This window comes from Watersipora subatra, chromosome 3, assembly GCF_963576615.1.
Source record: "Watersipora subatra chromosome 3, tzWatSuba1.1, whole genome shotgun sequence".
NCBI lineage: Eukaryota > Metazoa > Bryozoa > Gymnolaemata > Cheilostomatida > Watersiporidae > Watersipora > Watersipora subatra.
The window spans coordinates 46,546,020-46,563,103 of NC_088710.1; the positions used below are offsets into that span (position 1 = coordinate 46,546,020).

The window sequence follows — 17,084 nt, forward strand, 5'->3', positions numbered from 1 at the left end:
CGTCAATGCCTAAAGTAAATGTTAAACACGGCGAAAGCGCTTCCGTTAAAGAAGTAGGCTTGAACTGGTATTGCTACTGCGGTTTCCTCTAAACATCTTACAGCAATATATCAAGTGTTATATATTGCCATATAAATAAATTATCAATAAATAGTAATTTAAGCTTCTGTCTTTTACGATGGCGAAGACTTTTCATACCTATATCCGATAAGTATGGTTTTGGTTACCGCCTTGTTTTATTTTTTGAGCTGTTTGATATCATTTTTATGAATTACGCTTGTGATTGTTTAATATTTATGGCTTTTAATTATCATTATGTAACTAATAAAAAGGTTTTGTTACATTTTTAGAATTGTATTTAAATCATGAGTATACTGTTATGGATTTGCTAAACTCAGCTATTTGTAATAGCCTTATGCATTAAGCTATCCTGGGATTAGCGTAGTAATATGCAAGCCAGTTTTCATGGAAAGCCAATGGACTATCACATAACACTGTATATAATATATAAGGATATATAAGCCAGTGTATAACAGGATGGGTAAAAATAAGTAACGAAGGAAGATACACTAGTGAGACAGAAGAACAAAGAGCACAGAGCACGAGATACTGTCTACAAGTGACGAAGCTATATATGAACATTTGTTGATTATTTGAACATTAACTCATCTCTGTGCAGCTTTAGCTTGCGTAATAAAGAGCCATATTCATTCACCAATCATCTTGCTTGCAACAATTATAGTTGTGCTTGAGAGCTAATACTCAATCGGTATAAGACAACTTGTAACCAGAAACCACTTGCAAGTTGCTAGTCAGCGCTGACTTCCACAAAAATACATTTGATATTTTATTTTAATTGTTCATCTTATTTTTACCATTATATTGAGGCCTGCACAATATATTCATTGGAATATCTGCATGTACTAATTTTACTGATACTGCTTCCCACTGTATATCTTATAATTTTGTATTGTCTTATTCTTATTGCATAACGAAATCAGGTTACTGGAGCAAAAATATTGGCACTTTAAATACCAAATGCCTGAATAGTTATTAGTCTTGAATGTTGTCGTCTCTGTTGCATACTAATCTTTGATCATAAGGTCCGAGAGCCCTGCCCACATTTGCTAAGTTCAGAGTGTAAGTCTCTCAAAATTTCATAATCAGAATGAACATGCAATCCATGTTTTTCTGCTATGTTGATAGCTTGCCATGCTGTACATGTGTGTGCCTGCAAGTGTGTGTTGAGTACACCTTTATCACTCTTGCTGGGATTAATTGTGAGCAGTGACATGACTCATTGCTTCTGCATCCAATGTTTTTGGTTGTTAAAAAAAAAAGATGGCTGAGCAAAAATAAAAGTTTTTAGTCGAACTACTTGGCATACAATTATCACGAGAGACGTTATGCGTAGAATGCTTGTATATTCTTTATACTTCTATACAAACGAATTACTAGGAATAAAACAACTTGGTCTGTCAGTTTGTCATGATTCAAGTGTTGTTTTCAGTTTGTCATGGTTTAGAAGACTTAAATAGTTTGATATATATTTTTTTAAATAAATCTATTGCAAGACATGAATGTTAATAAAACATGTAGTAAACATGAAGCATTTAGCAATAAGAACATTTTATGTAATGCAACCTGGTATGCTTTGAACCCTTTTTATGTAAAACAGCTTTATGCAAGATATTAAACATTAGGCAGTTTTTGGATGTAGACAACCCTAGTAAATTGTCTGAGGAGCAGTCAGAAGTAGAATTTGATTTGGTATTATGACATGGCTTTGCGACGCTCAGAGAAGCACTCAATACATTATGGTTCCTTGCATGATATATGTTCTCATCTATTTTTGTCATTATGATATCGATCTCGTCTTTTATTTTTGAACCTCACTGTAAATGTTGTTAGTTCAATACTAGCTATATTGTGCTGCCAGCATGGTGTGAATACTAATAACCAAAAGTGTTGAAAACAAGTATTTTTAATGTGTAGATAAATTACATTCTCATTTTGCCAGTAGCATACTTCTAATAGTGAACACCTTTAATAATTGGAATACTCGAAACATGTTATTAGTGAATGGAATATAGCTTCAACTTTGTAGCTTTTATTTAGATATATAAATGACAGACACCGCGAGTGACGATAACGAATCCTCTGAAGAGGCCAGTTCTTTTGAGTCTCTTGAAAATCAACTGCTGAAGTTCTGTCGTAATGGCTTGAATACAAAAGTGGAACATTTACTCAGAAGCACTGATGATGTAAAGTTGCTAGTCAACTGTAAAGGTACATCGGCTATCTCATGTGTAGTCTCGAATGAGTGTATTATATAATGTTAACAACTTAACATGCTTTTAAAAGACCACCTATTATTGCTTACTAAGATCTGGTTCATTGCAGTTACTAAATGTAAATTATTATTTTGCTATATGTCAAGAATATAAAGTTAGTGTAAGACAAGTTTTTGGCAAACCATTTTTTTATATTTAGATATAACAAAAAATATCTACTGATATTTAAGAGGTGGCAAAATAGTTTACTTGTCTCTGAGTGGCTATCAGTGTATTCGAACTGAAACTTTGTTTCACTTCATAGGGTAGACTACACACTAGCACATTAACTATTAATATGCTACACACAGGCCGTGCGCACTCTGTGAATGCGGTTTGTTGATGAACTATAGAAACACTGTAAGGTCTTTAGGTGATCAAAAGTAATCGACCAATAAAAAATTACCAGTCAATAAAAATATCAGCAGCCTATATAGATCTCACCAAGCAATAAAAGACATCAATAAATCACAACTCCTCTCCAATAAAAAAATGTTTCTTGTCAATAAAGGCGTCATTTGCCCATCTAGAAACCATCAGCTAGTGAAAGAATTGCTAGCCAATAACAAGTAGCCAACAAAATATTATCAATCAATGAAAATATCACCTGCCAATATAAAACATTAAAAATCACTGACCAATAAATTGGTCGTCAGCCCGTCACATATTGATCTGTCAATAAAATAATACCAGTTACCAACAATATTGTTTGCCTACCTAGAAACTGCCAGCGATTCTAAGAGTCACCAGCCAATAAAATTCATCGGCCAGTAAATAAAATTACTAGCTAGTAAAAGTATCTCCTGAAATTCTAGAAAGCGTTGGCTAATAAACAAACATACCTGCCCGAGTAAACTTATTAGCAAATAAATAGGACTACTTTGAATATTAAAGATATGCCACTATAAGTGATATGAAAGCAAAGTTGACATCAGCAAAGTTGCTGAATAATTTGCAAGCAAAAACCTAGTGTGTGGGTAAGTAAAAGATCAAAGTTCAAACTACAAGCTTTGTAGTTTGAACTGACAATTAGTCATCGTTCAACAACAATAACCAGTTGTTGAACGATGACTAATAAAAAGTTTCATTTGCTGTCAAACATGATGACTATAATACTAGTGTGTTGCCCACTCTTGGCAGCTTGTAGTAAATATATAAATGTTGATGGCGTTAAGAAAATTATTTGATAAAGATGCAGATATGCGGTAAGTTTCTTATTAATCAGTTGAAGCTACTGTGATCTGTGGTGTACTGGTGATATTGTCCTGCATACAATATTAGTGACTTCACCACAATTATGTAATCCGTGTGTGGCTTTACAGCAAAGTATGAAGTAATACCCCTACTATATTCCCTAATAGTAACCTACTTTCTGGTATACAGGCTTGTAAGTTGATAGCTGGCTTTTTACTTGTAGCCAATTTTATCAGATCATTTGACAAATTTCTCTGTCAAGTAGAAACTGTGAACAGAGTGTGTGGCTTTGTAAATGAATGTTCAGTCGTTTATCTACATACTGTCACTTCTACATATGAATTTTTCAACATAGATACAAAATTTTAGTCAATATTTGACTGGATACGCGAAGTAATCGTCAGTGTACAACTTTAACTTTTCTTGAACGTTTCATTTTCGTAAGTAAGAGAAATGAGGTTGATAAATTGAAAATGCACTGCGAAATTTCTAAAATGACAAACGATCTACTGACTGGGTCAGTTTGGATTTCACGTAATCTTAGTTGAGTGTGTTACCTCACCTATCGCTGTCTCTAGACCAAGACATTGCTAAGACTACACTCTCATTTCTGTGTCTCTATGGCAAGCTGACAAAGCAACATCTCTTTATTGACTATTATTATTTTATTAGTTTTTATTTAGTTTTATATAATGCATCTGTTTTGATGTTGTATGTAATTACCTAAAGTGGTAATCATTAGGTTTTTGAAAAAAAAAGTGTATTTCTGTGAGATTATATTCTCCAAATATGAGACAGTGTTCATATACCAAGCAAGCCTTGTTAGAGGTTTGACTGCTAGCCATCAATGTTCTACTTATTTTTTTAATTCTTAACTTTAAAGAATTTTTAATTCTTAGACTTGTCACTTAGTCTATGCTTGCATTTAAATCTTTAGCGTATGGTAGTTAACTGAGAGAGTTGTTCAATTAACAAAAGCTGTAATTAGTTTTCTACTGAATATTAGTAACATCATCTATAAATCTATTTGCTGACTGAAAGTGTTGTAATTTCATTGTGCAACAAGCTGCATATTGTTTTTTTGCGATTTCAAAACGCACAAAATTAAATCATACATTTGATAATCACAAAGTAACCTTGAAGGCATTTTCTTGAAGCATACCTTGCACACATACATGTACCTTAAAAATGATAGCTTTTGTTTTATATAATAAGTAATGGGCTTGGCAAGGTTAATCACCATCAATATTATAACAACTGTCATCCATTTCATTACACAGGCTTATAACAATAGGAGATTAAATCATTCATGTTTTCTTATGTACATACTGCTAGTACCCTGGCAGTCAGGTGTAATAACTATTTACACAGTTATTCCATAATATGGCAAGGTGGTTGATATATTGGTGGTAGAGTGTCGGTCTACTAAGCCCAAAGTTGGGTCTTTGGATTTCATTGAAAGCAATCTTTTTCTCTCCAACCAAAGATTCAGATGGATGGACGCTGTTCTTGTTCTTAAAAAGGTTTATCATTACAGGTACAAGCAAGGCGAATCGTGATTGGACACCTTTGCATTTGTCATCATATTTCGGCCATACCAGCACTGTCCAAATCCTTATACAGGTATAATATCTTTATGTGGATTAGAAGGCGTTCCTATTTATAGTGAAAAGTAGGTGACTTGAGTGACGTCAACAAGCTAGTATAGTAAATTACAAGTCTGATCTCCGATTTTTAAACAGTACCATGTTTTGTAGGTTCTGGCATGGTAATCTTTATTTGGTTAGTTTATCTATGGTTGAGTTACGTTTCGATTTTTTGTGTGTGTTTGTTCATGGCTTCATACAACTTTTATACAAAAATGTACATTTCTTATTAAAATTGGTGTTTGGTTTTTTAATATATATTTGTTCTTTACTAGTAATATATGTCATAAGTTTGTTATTAAATATATTAAAAACAGAAAGGTTTGTGAAATCAGCCCAAAATATAGCTCCAACTATTGTAACCTAATAAGGAACAATGAAATAACATAACCTATTTGAGAGAACCAGCTGTTATGTGATATCACTGCTTTAGCCTAATATCTCCCAAGGTAGCAATGATATTACATGTACATACTAATCAGCCTGTTTAAACTTGCCGAATACCGTTGTTGCCGCCAACACATTAAAATCAGCTCAGCATGAAGTCTATAAGTTGGGTAGAACTCATACAGGTTTTAGGCAAATTTTGAGTTTTTCTAAAAAATATATCTAAAACTTGCATTAATAACCATTAGAGTTATTTTTTCTTAAGTTTGCAAGATGTATTTAACAATCAGTGTCTTTAGTATTATGGGTATAAAATTAGCCTACAATACAGCTAGTGCAAGTAATTGTAGCATGACAAACAATAAAATAACATACCAGTAACTTATTTGGGCGATCTTGTCATTATGTAATATCACCGCTTTAACAATTAGGCAAAGTAGGTGTGACATTGCGTACTATTCAGATAGCATCTATACCTGTTTGCTCAGTAACAAAAGCTCTCAAATTATCACACACTATGGGCTCATCCATCGTTGCTACTTCCTCTCCTCTCACAAAGAGTTTTACTATTGGCACATCATCCATGGTTATTTTATCCCTCACAGCTAGTTCCCAGTTGTTGCCATCTCCATTTTCTGTAAAATGGTTGATGAAAATAAAAACAATAGAGTTTAATTGCAAAAAGAATTCCTTATTTGACAGTTGATATATTAAAAAACTGTTATTAGGAGAGAGAAGTTGTAGTACAATGTCCTAATTTTTGTGCGCACTCATACAGATTAGTACATCCGTTGGAATAAAAGATACAATGCAACGATTAAGTAGCAATAAAAACTAGGTTAGTAATTCTTCGTTCTTCAACTGATGCATTTACTGCTCGCTCAAGTGTGCAAAGCCTCAATTTGCCTTAAATCTTCCGGAAACTTCTGTCAGTGTCATAGTAGTAGTTTATTTACGACTTCCCATCCAAATACCTAAAAGTGTTGCTACTATTATGATGTACTAAAATCAACAAGCCCTTCTTTAAAAATAAACTTTTCTTAACATTAACCTGAATGTTTCTGAGCTCACTACGACTACACTTTGTTGTTCATGTTATGGGTGAATATCAGACTTGCTCGGACGCCACACGAGATGGGCGGGCCTAATTGATGTTCTGTGAGGCGCCGATGTAGTGGATAGTTTTAGTGCATGTAGATGTTCTTTGCATACTGTAAAACCTGTATTTGAACACCACCTTTATTTGAACGTCACCTCTATATAAGCGTCACTATGGGAGAAGGATTGGGAAATAGAGCGGCTCCCTTGAATTGAATGCCACTTCTATGTGAATGCTACTTTTATTTGACCAGTACTATTTGAGACTTTTAATCTTTATGAACCCATAATATCAAGAGATCGGTAGAAAAGTGTCCGCAAAGCCGTACTAATAATGACTCAATTGTATCAATAACAATTAATTAAGTCGTTCTTTCTGTTCGTATCGAAGTCCGTTTTCAACTCCAAGTCTTTAAGTTTTTTCATTAAAAGCTTTGGTTGCAATACCATAGAAATAATTAGTAACTGTATCAGGCTAATAGTAGTCGTTTTTTATCGCGGTCCTGATACTTCAATGTATGAGGATTTTAGTTTTCGCATTTACGATAGAAATGTATTTGCAATTTATCGCGGTTTCTCTAAAAAAGAAGAGTTGCGCTAGAAGTCTCTATTCAAAATGGCATCGCATAAAAGTTTTGCTCTGCTAAAAATCGCTTGGAAGCTAATATCGACTAGCTGTGCAGAAGACGGGTTGAGGTCAGAAGACATTGTCGCAGATATTGAACAGCCAGAAGAATATAAAATGGTTTCAAACAGAAGTAACAATCAGAACACATATGGCCGAGCAAAACAGGCCAGAACTGCAGAAAACTTATTTTTAACATATACAACATTTGCCATTCTAACTTTGTATCATGAGAAAAATGTTTTTGTGCAGTTCAAATAAATTACGTAAGAGAAAAAATAAACAATGAGTAAATGAAGGCAATGAAAGTGTGTGTATAAAAAGGTTACTGTTGCAGCAGAAGCTTGCTGTATTCAAAGTTTTGACAGACGATACTGGTACCTCTCGATACCAGTATCAAGAGGTACAAACGTAAACATGATATATCGGACCTTCTTTGTTTGACCGAACAGAGAGACAATGTAGAGGCAATTCCTACTCCAGATAATACAATTGTCCACAATTGGAAATATGAGTATAATGGTACATTTAAAATTTAAACAGCACATTTGAAAATTATACATTAAAAATTATATAAGGGTAAAAAGATTAGCTTTTTAAAAAATAATAAATGCAAAAGGTAATATTAATTAATAGAAAAAGTGCACATTTAGTATGAGCAATCGTGAAAAGACTATACCGTATATGGAAAGAGCTATGGGAATGATAGGAACAGCCTGGCCTGGTGGTTACACTTGCTTGTTCATAGACTTACCATTTGAGTGTCACAGCCTAGCCTGGTGGTTACACTTGCTTGTTCATAGACTTACCATTTGAGTGGCACGAGTTCAAACCCAGTATGAAGGTGATTTTTCGTTACCAAAACTTTATCACTTTAACTGGACAGACAAACGACGGACAGACAAACACAGAGATTTATGTATATAAATAGAAATCTTACAAGTGTCTTCCTCGGTCATGAGACATTTGTGAGTTTAACTAATGAAATGTTCCTGTGGAATGTGTGGTATAAGAGACAACGTGAAAACTTGCTTATACATGTACTGTATCTATTTTGACAAGTCTCTGAATCATGTATAAGCATATACGTACATGTATGTACTGTTATAGAATGGAGCTGATGTTAATGCAATCAATGACAAAGGAGATTCTGCCCTGCACAAAGCGGCTCACACCGGCAGACTAGTAAGTATCTCATCCGCTTCACTTCATGTAACTCTAACAGTGTATGTCATTCTAGTAAGCTTGTTTTATAATCTGCCTAAACAGGTTTCTTTTTAAGGAAGTGTGAAAGCGGCGAAGTCTATACACTTGTGAAAATGTTTTTTGGGACAAAATGCTTGTTTTATCAAGTGACTTTATTTCAAGGAAGTTTTAAACTCTTCACGAGCTTGTGCTCTAGCGCGGGTTGCTAACGAATCTCGAGTATTATCATCTTAGTTAGTTATGGGCAACACTTTATGACCAGACCATGTTTTTTTGTTGAACTATAGGGTAGCCTAGCATTCATCGCAACTATATATCTTACTTCAGTCATGTTTCAACTTACAATCACCTCTACATACAAACCATATAACGTAAAACTGGAGATCTTTTTTTACAAATAAATTAACCTTCAACTTACAATATCTGAACTTTTTAAAAGTCACAGTTTTGTAAGTAAAAGTTAAAAAAATGTGGTAAATATAGAAAATAAACATTAAAATATTGAAAAAATGTAACTAGAAAACTGACTGTCTTACAGTGATGATGCCTACGCTACGTTGAACTGAATGTCAAGTAAAACGACCTTCAACCTGATCTCTCCTATTGTTCATTAACGATAATGTGACCTTATGTACATAACACCTAATCACTCTTGATCGTAATCATGCTAGATGTATGAATGGAAGTAGGGTCATCTTATGATAATTCATCAAATCACTTTGACTGGATCAGGCTTCACATTACAGTGTGCTGGCTTGATGCTGTAGTTATTTATGACACGAGTCATTGCTTTTTAAAAATACATTAAGGATGTTTGACAGGCTGTATTGGTATATGAATATCTCGATGAATGGGTGTCTCCATAAACGTGTATTGTATATATAGGCCTACCGGAAATATGTGTCTGCTTTGCCCACATGTACCCTCAGAGATGTACTTGCTAGACTGGTATTTATGTAACTCATGCGTATGTACGGTTGTGTTCATCTGTATACATGCATGTTTATAAAATATGCAACAGAGGAAATATTTATTCAAAGCATGCACACACACCCACACAGGCACCCATACACATTCCCCCACACACTGTTATAAATACCGCAGCGGACACCAATACATTTCCACCCATTGCATCACATTGTATTACAGGTTTCAAATCTTACATAAACTATGTTTAGTATATTTGTATTTATCCTTTCTTTCACACATGACAAACATCATTTTTTATTTCGTGACATCAATATACTGCCATCCACCATCATATGTTTCAGTTTATGAACTTTCTGTTATTGCAACCTACAATTCACGACTGTGCACGACTCCTCCATAATACTATTGGATTGGGTACCAGCTTTTGAATTATGTCTGTTCAACTCACTCAATAATTCTTACATTCTGTCTTTTCATCTTTGTTTTCTTTCTTTTGGCATGTAATGAAAAACATTATTTTGTTGATGATTATCCATATTATCCATGATTATACATACATCTCCACATATCAACATATCAACAAATGTGTACAGCTTTGTACTAGTTTATAAGTTTAAATTATTCTCGAAGCTCAATACCATTGTTATAAAATAATTGTACATTTGATTGATTGACTAATTGAATACAGTATCCAGCGTTGCCAGGGTAATGAAATAATTACTTGATGAATTTGAGTAACCCAAGCTAGTAACTTAAGCTAAGCTAAGTCTTTACTATAATAATAACCATGTCTGAAGCCAGCTTAATAATCATTCCTACAACTTTATCGCTGTAACTGGACACACAAACGACAGACCAACAAACATTGAGATTTATATATATTCATAGACATACTCATGCTCAATGCCAGCGTTTTATATGAAATCTGTCAGAGTAGTTGAGTCATTATTTCAACGCTACTTTTAGGATGTTGTAATGCTTCTACTTAAGAATGGTGCTGATGTCAACATAGTAAATGTGGAGGGAAGAACTCCATTACTCGCAGCCAAAGGGGCAGATATTCACAATCTCATCAAAGGTAAAGAGACAGAAAGGCCTGTTCATTATATATTATACATACATTGGTGTGCGGAATAAACTCGACCCCTTTGTCGGAAAACTAAAATTCTCATTTACAACATTGTTACTCATTGTGAATTTAGTCAATAACCATAAATTATATATTAAATAGATCTTGATTTTGTTCTGATTTCAAATATGTAAACCAAACAGATGTAAAATTATGTTTTTAAATGATTATATAGGATAAAATTTAAACATTTCATTTTAATGGTTGAAGACAACAATCTGTACAGATATGATCACACCACATACATTTTTGTTTGTTTATTTCAAGTCGTATACATTTTATGACAGCAAAATTTATTTTAATTGTGTGTAATTTTTTTTCGTGTAATATTTAATAGTTCAGTGGTAACGCAAAACAATGACAAATGTAAGCTACATGTATTTTCATTATAGAGATATAACAAGCTGTAGACTCTGCAAACACAATTACGTTATGCTGTTACTCGAAATAATTAGTAATCACTCCATTTTTATCTCGGAGCCTTTTGTGTAACCTTGTTTAAGATATGCATATCTTAGCCCAAAAACCAATCTTGCCACCATTGTAATTGTGGGTCCTTGATCATCTTATATGCACTTACTAGCAGAATGTCCGGCATTTCACGGGTATTATAAAACAGCTTATAAACAGTGGCAAGTAATGTAGTTGCCTGCCATTTGTCATTAGTCTGACACATTACCACTGGCTAATTTGAGTGAGCTGGTATCCCTATATCTAAACTTTCTAATAAGAACCATGAGAACAAGCTTTAACGGCGTTGCGTAACTCATATTGCTATGAGTATTTTCACCCAGATATCGACTCATATCGCCTAATGAATCCATCAATCTCGCGTAGCTCAGTTGCTTAGCATATCTCGTCTGGGGAATGGGAGGTTCCGAGATCAAATCTTTTGCGATACGGATTCTTTATTCCAAGATTTTAATAGCTATAGCTGGACACACTGAATCACAGACACACAAACTTAGAGATTTATATATACAATGTAGATATAGTATCGCATAGGCAACAGTAAAATGCTTAATCAGTGGCATATCAACATACTATGACAACGAGGGCAGACCGTGGGAGGCAATTCCAAATTTGCTTTTCTCACAAGTAAAAGAATTATTATGATATAAAGTTTATAAACTTTTTGAATGACATATTACTCGGTCTAGTGATACCTGATGGTGTTACAAGAATTATCTTTCCTTGTTGCTATCTTTTTCTGTAGAGTTATCCAGTTGTTACCACTTTATCATTATGACATGTTATCTGACATATACAGTAATTTAGGCCTGCATCCTGTTATTCTCACTGATCCAATTTAAATATGAAACTATCCATTATACCTTTATGACATGACCTTTACCTGACACGTGTGGTATATGTTTACCTATTGTACCTAACTGATTTTTGTTTATTAACAAGTTTAATGAGAAATATGTGCACAAAAATAAATAGGCCATCATTTACCTATAGTATTGATATACAATAGTAGATATATTTTACAACGGAAATAATGCGTTCCGGGAACGTATACATTATAGTGATTTTACGTTATAGGAAGGGTGAAATATATACATGTAAATTGCCTAATCCATTTTAAGATCTTCCCAAACTCGCTCCTTTAGTTCTCCCAAAAGGTAAAAACTAAACTTCACTTTTTTAATTTAAAGAATAGAGAAAGCATAATATTATTATGCTTTATTAGTTATCTTGAGGTGTTGACTGATGTTCTAAAAAAAGAATCAAGGAGATTGACCAACTAGAAGCTGAGATATAGCCAGCCAAACACAGGTCTACCTAATAAAGAATCAGAGGAAAACCTTTCAAAAATCCCGAAAACTGTGACGTATAAAATCGACTTAATGTTCATGTGCCGGAGTTGTGCACCCTTACCGCCGTTACGTATAATGATTGTTTTGGCTACGAGATGTGAAACGCTTCTCGCGATAGTAAATAATTTACAGACTAGCTCTGGTTTCTCAGGAAAATCAAGCAAACATTGTGTGGTAAAGGCATTTGCCCACAACCTCTCGCCGTGATTTTTCAAAACAGAAGAGCAGATTTTGACTATTGTGCTTCAAATTTTAACTCGATCTTCACGGATATGCTCCGAAGATCCTCTGTTCAACGAACGGCGCGTGTATAGTCTATATGCGACATCCGCGATTGCAGTTCGTTTAGAATAAGAAATGAGAATGTGAATTTTTGTTCATTCGTCATTTTTCTATTGTGTATCTACTGCAGCATTTAGTTGATTTTCATGATTATCATCACTATTAACAGACTGTAAGTTCACTACAGCCATAATCTTAAAAAGAATAACTTGACCGTGCTGCTCTTGCTGTAAAAAAAGAAAACGATAACTTTTGATTTGATTTTTCTATTTATCTATTATCTTATCTATGATTATTTTTTATGATTAATATAATAATCATAATGCATATTATACAAAATAATAATATAACTGTGTATAGAATAAATGATGTAACTAATATAATTTGTATAAAGTGATAGCAGAATGTTGCAAAATAATAGATGCGTGTAATTATTTTATTCTAAAACTAATCTACACATCAGAGGGACTGGTTCGGAATTCTCAGAGCAATGATTGTTAGGCCCAATTTGATTGTTCTATACTTCCAGGGATTAAACCAATTAAAACGCCGTGATTGTTATAGGAGAGCGCATTAGTTGGCTTAATTGACCAATGGCACACAAGTCGATTTCATACGTCATATATGGATGACTACCAAAACACTTATGTTTTTTGGTAGACCTGTGTTTGGCTGGCTATATCTCAGCTTCTGGTTGGTCAATCTCCTTGATTCTTTTTTTAGAACATCAGTCAACACCTCAAGATAAATAATAAAGCATAAAAATATTATGCTTTCTCTATTCTTTAAGCGCTGTACAGCTACTGCAGGATTAATAGTTTGTATCAACAAGTTTCTTGTTAACTTTTTTCAATTTCCTCAGTTTATGGTTCATGAATACGGTAATTTTACAGTAAGTAAAGGAGAGTGCACACCTTCTATGTCAATTACATCGGTTGTTTTCATTTTTCTAGACAGCAATATGTACACTGCTAAGGAAAAATATAGCCTAATATTTTATATGTCTAAGGATATTTTATACTGTACTAGGTGCGGTGTCTGTCTGACTGTCCGTCTATCCGTCGCCAGGGTTCGAGGTTAGGATAAAATAATGCTTTTGGCTACACTAAAACTCGTGGCATTAAGATTGGTATATTGACACTCCAACGCCTGCACTAATAGATCAACTTGTTGAAGTATTTCATAACTTTTGTGTGGCTACTTGTTTTCTGTGCTTTGTCGACATAGCTGACAGTCTCTAACGGCGAACTGTATTGCCAGTGTACTTGTATATGTGATAGCTCTAGAGAGAGAGAGAGAGAGAGAGAGAGAGAGCCCTATAAGACAGAGAGAGCCCTATAAGACGTTTCTTTTTCTCTCAAGTGCAGCAAAAGGTTAAGCAATATTTTTAAGGCTATTTACAGTTTTTTCGTTAGTCAAGTAAAATTTGAGAATTTGCACTTTCTTGACACTTTACGTTATAAAGAATTCTTTACATTATACAAAGCAAAAACTTCACATAAATTCTTTACGTTAGTTGGAATTTATGTTATAGGAGGTATACATTATAGGAGGTATACGTTATAGGAAGTATACATTATAGGAAGTATACGTTATAGGAGATATACGCTATAGGAGGTATACGTTATAGGAGGTATACGTTATAGGAGGTATATGTTATAGGAAGTATACATTATCGGAGGTATTCGTTATAGGAAGTATACATTATAGGAGGTATTCGTTATAGGAAGTATACGTTATAGGAGGTATACGTTATAGGAGGTATACGTTATAGGAGGTATACGTTATAGGAGGTATATGTTATAGGAGGTATACATTATAGGAAGTATACGTTATAGGAGGTATACGTTATAGGAAGTATACGTTATAGGAGGTATACATTATAGGAAGTATACGTTATAGGAGGTATACGTTATAGGAGGTATACGTTATAGGAGGTATACATTATAGGAAGTATACGTTATAGGAGGTATATGTTACAGGAGGTGTATGTCATAGGAGGTATACGTTATAGGAGGTATACGTTATAGGAGGTATATGTCATAGGAGGCATATGTCATAGGAGGCATACATTATAGGAGGTATATGTTACAGGAGGTATATGTCATAGGAGGCATATGTCATAGGAGGCATACATTATAGGAGGTATATGTTATAGGAGGTATATGTCATAGGAGGCATATGTCATAGGAGGCATACATTATAGGAGGTATATGTTACAGGAGGTATATGTCATAGGAGATTACAGTACAAGAATTAGGTTAAAAATCGGTACTCAATGATAGAAGTATAATTTAGATGACCAATTTCTATACTAATAACTTTCTATCTTCTGTCAGCTGCTCAGGAGACAGAGTCTACTCTGATTGAAAAGAGATTCCTTCAGTATGCCTCTGAAGGGAACATAGACGGTTTAGAGCAGATTGTAAGTTCTTTTAATTTGGTATGATCTTCATTATTATTTTAGGTTGCTTTCACAGCTATGAACAACAAGTTTCTTAAGATCTTTAAATTTTAAAAACTTTAAAATTTAAACATTGTAAAAGTCTTAAAAAGCTGGTTGAAAGGCGATATATTATATTTGCAGACATTATGTATCTAAATTGTATATCCAATAACCGAACTTTCTTTCATCAGAAGATAGTATTTGCATGTCTCTTAATTCTTGCTAATTTATAATATGTGCAAAAGTTGGAATTGCATCTGGACTCCTTTTTGAGGAAGGATTGACATTTATGTATTCGTCATAAAAGTTCCATTAAGGGCCATTTGAAACATCCATTCGTAAACACTTGCTGTGCATCGTTCTAATAGATAGATAAAACATGCTTCTTTATAACAGGAAAATGAAATTTTTATTCTAGGCAAGTCAAACTCAATACTAGGAACATTTTAACCTCAGAGAATCTTAGATAGTTCATGCAAGTTTAAATCATAGTGCAATCATACTCATCCCACGTCTGCTAAAACTCTCTGCCCTCGGTGAATCATACTCATCCCACGTCTGCTAAAACTCTCTGCCCTCGGTGAATCATACTCATCCCACGTCTGCTAAAACTCTCTGTCCTCGGTGAATCATACTCATCCCACGTCTGCTAAAACTCTCTGCCCTTGGTGAATCATACTCATCCCACGACTGCTAAAATTCTCTGCCCTTGGTGAATCATACTCATCCCACGACTGCTAAAACTCTCTGCCCTTGGTGAATCATACTCATCCCACGACTGCTAAAACTCTCTGCCCTCGGTGAATCATACTCATCCCACGACTGCTAAAACTCTCTGCCCTCGGTGAATCATACTCATCCCACGACTGCTAAAACTCTCTGCCCTCGGTGAATCATACTCATCCCACGTCTGCTAAAACTCTCTGCCCTTGGTGAATCATACTCATCCCACGACTGCTAAAACTCTCTGCCCTTGGTGAATCATACTCATCCCACGACTGCTAAAACTCTCTGCCCTCGGTGAATCATACTCATCCCACGACTGCTAAAACTCTCTGCCCTTGGTGAATCATACTCATCCCACGACTGCTAAAATTCTCTGCCCTCGGTGAATCATACTCATCCCACGACTGCTAAAACTCTCTGCCCTTGGTGAATCATACTCATCCCACGACTGCTAAAACTCTCTGCCCTTGGTGAATCATACTCATCCCACGACTGCTAAAACTCTCTGCCCTTGGTGAATCATACTCATCCCACGACTGCTAAAACTCTCTGCCCTTGGTGAATCATACTCATCCCACGACTGCTAAAACTCTCTGCCCTCGGTGAATCATACTCATCCCACGACTGCTAAAACTCTCTGCCCTTGGTGAATCATACTCATCCCACGACTGCTAAAACTCTCTGCCCTTGGTGAATCATACTCATCCCACGACTGCTAAAACTCTCTGCCCTTGGTGAATCATACTCATCCCACGACTGCTAAAATTCTCTGCCCTTGGTGAATCAGAAAACAGATAGTACTATAATTGCCCGATCCTAGTAATTTTCAAGGTGGCCTCCAATTTTTCTAACTCGGTTAGCCTCTCATATTTAGGTCTCACAAATGCTTATTAGAATTTCAAGGTTTGCTCCTTTTTTATTTTCACATTCGTTTTTCTGCTCTGTGTTTCACTTTCCCTCTATGTGGCTAGAATAGAAGATTTTGGTGACTATCAAAGTGATGCTAAATTTAGTTAAAAAGCCTTTTTAATTTGTATCATTGTGATAACATTGAAAGTCTCTCGTAAGGTTTAAGACTAAATCAAGTGCAATGTAAGAAATACTGGCTATTTTGACGATTCCAATAATTTGAGAGGTCTTTTTATTTACACTCATGGTAGCAACTTTAGCAAAATATAATTCTTGCTATTGTTTTCAGTGGTCAGTTATGGTCAAACATGATAAATAAGAACCAATATGTAACATAATGATTGATTAAA

At 34.6% G+C, this 17,084-nt stretch overlaps 1 protein-coding gene across 1 annotated transcript in view; it reads left to right on the forward strand.

Moving 5' to 3' along the window:
- Positions 1–55: 55 nt before the first annotated feature.
- Positions 56–17,084, forward strand: part of LOC137391955 (oxysterol-binding protein-related protein 1-like) — an 88,929-nt gene continuing 71,900 nt past the window's right edge. Inside the window, exons 1-6 of the mRNA XM_068078530.1 lie at positions 56–211; positions 2,119–2,289; positions 5,065–5,150; positions 8,394–8,468; positions 10,386–10,497; positions 14,993–15,078. Coding sequence (XP_067934631.1) covers positions 2,127–2,289; positions 5,065–5,150; positions 8,394–8,468; positions 10,386–10,497; positions 14,993–15,078 — 522 coding nt within the window. The 5' untranslated portion in view covers positions 56–211; positions 2,119–2,126. The remainder of the gene's footprint in view (positions 212–2,118; positions 2,290–5,064; positions 5,151–8,393; positions 8,469–10,385; positions 10,498–14,992; positions 15,079–17,084) is intronic.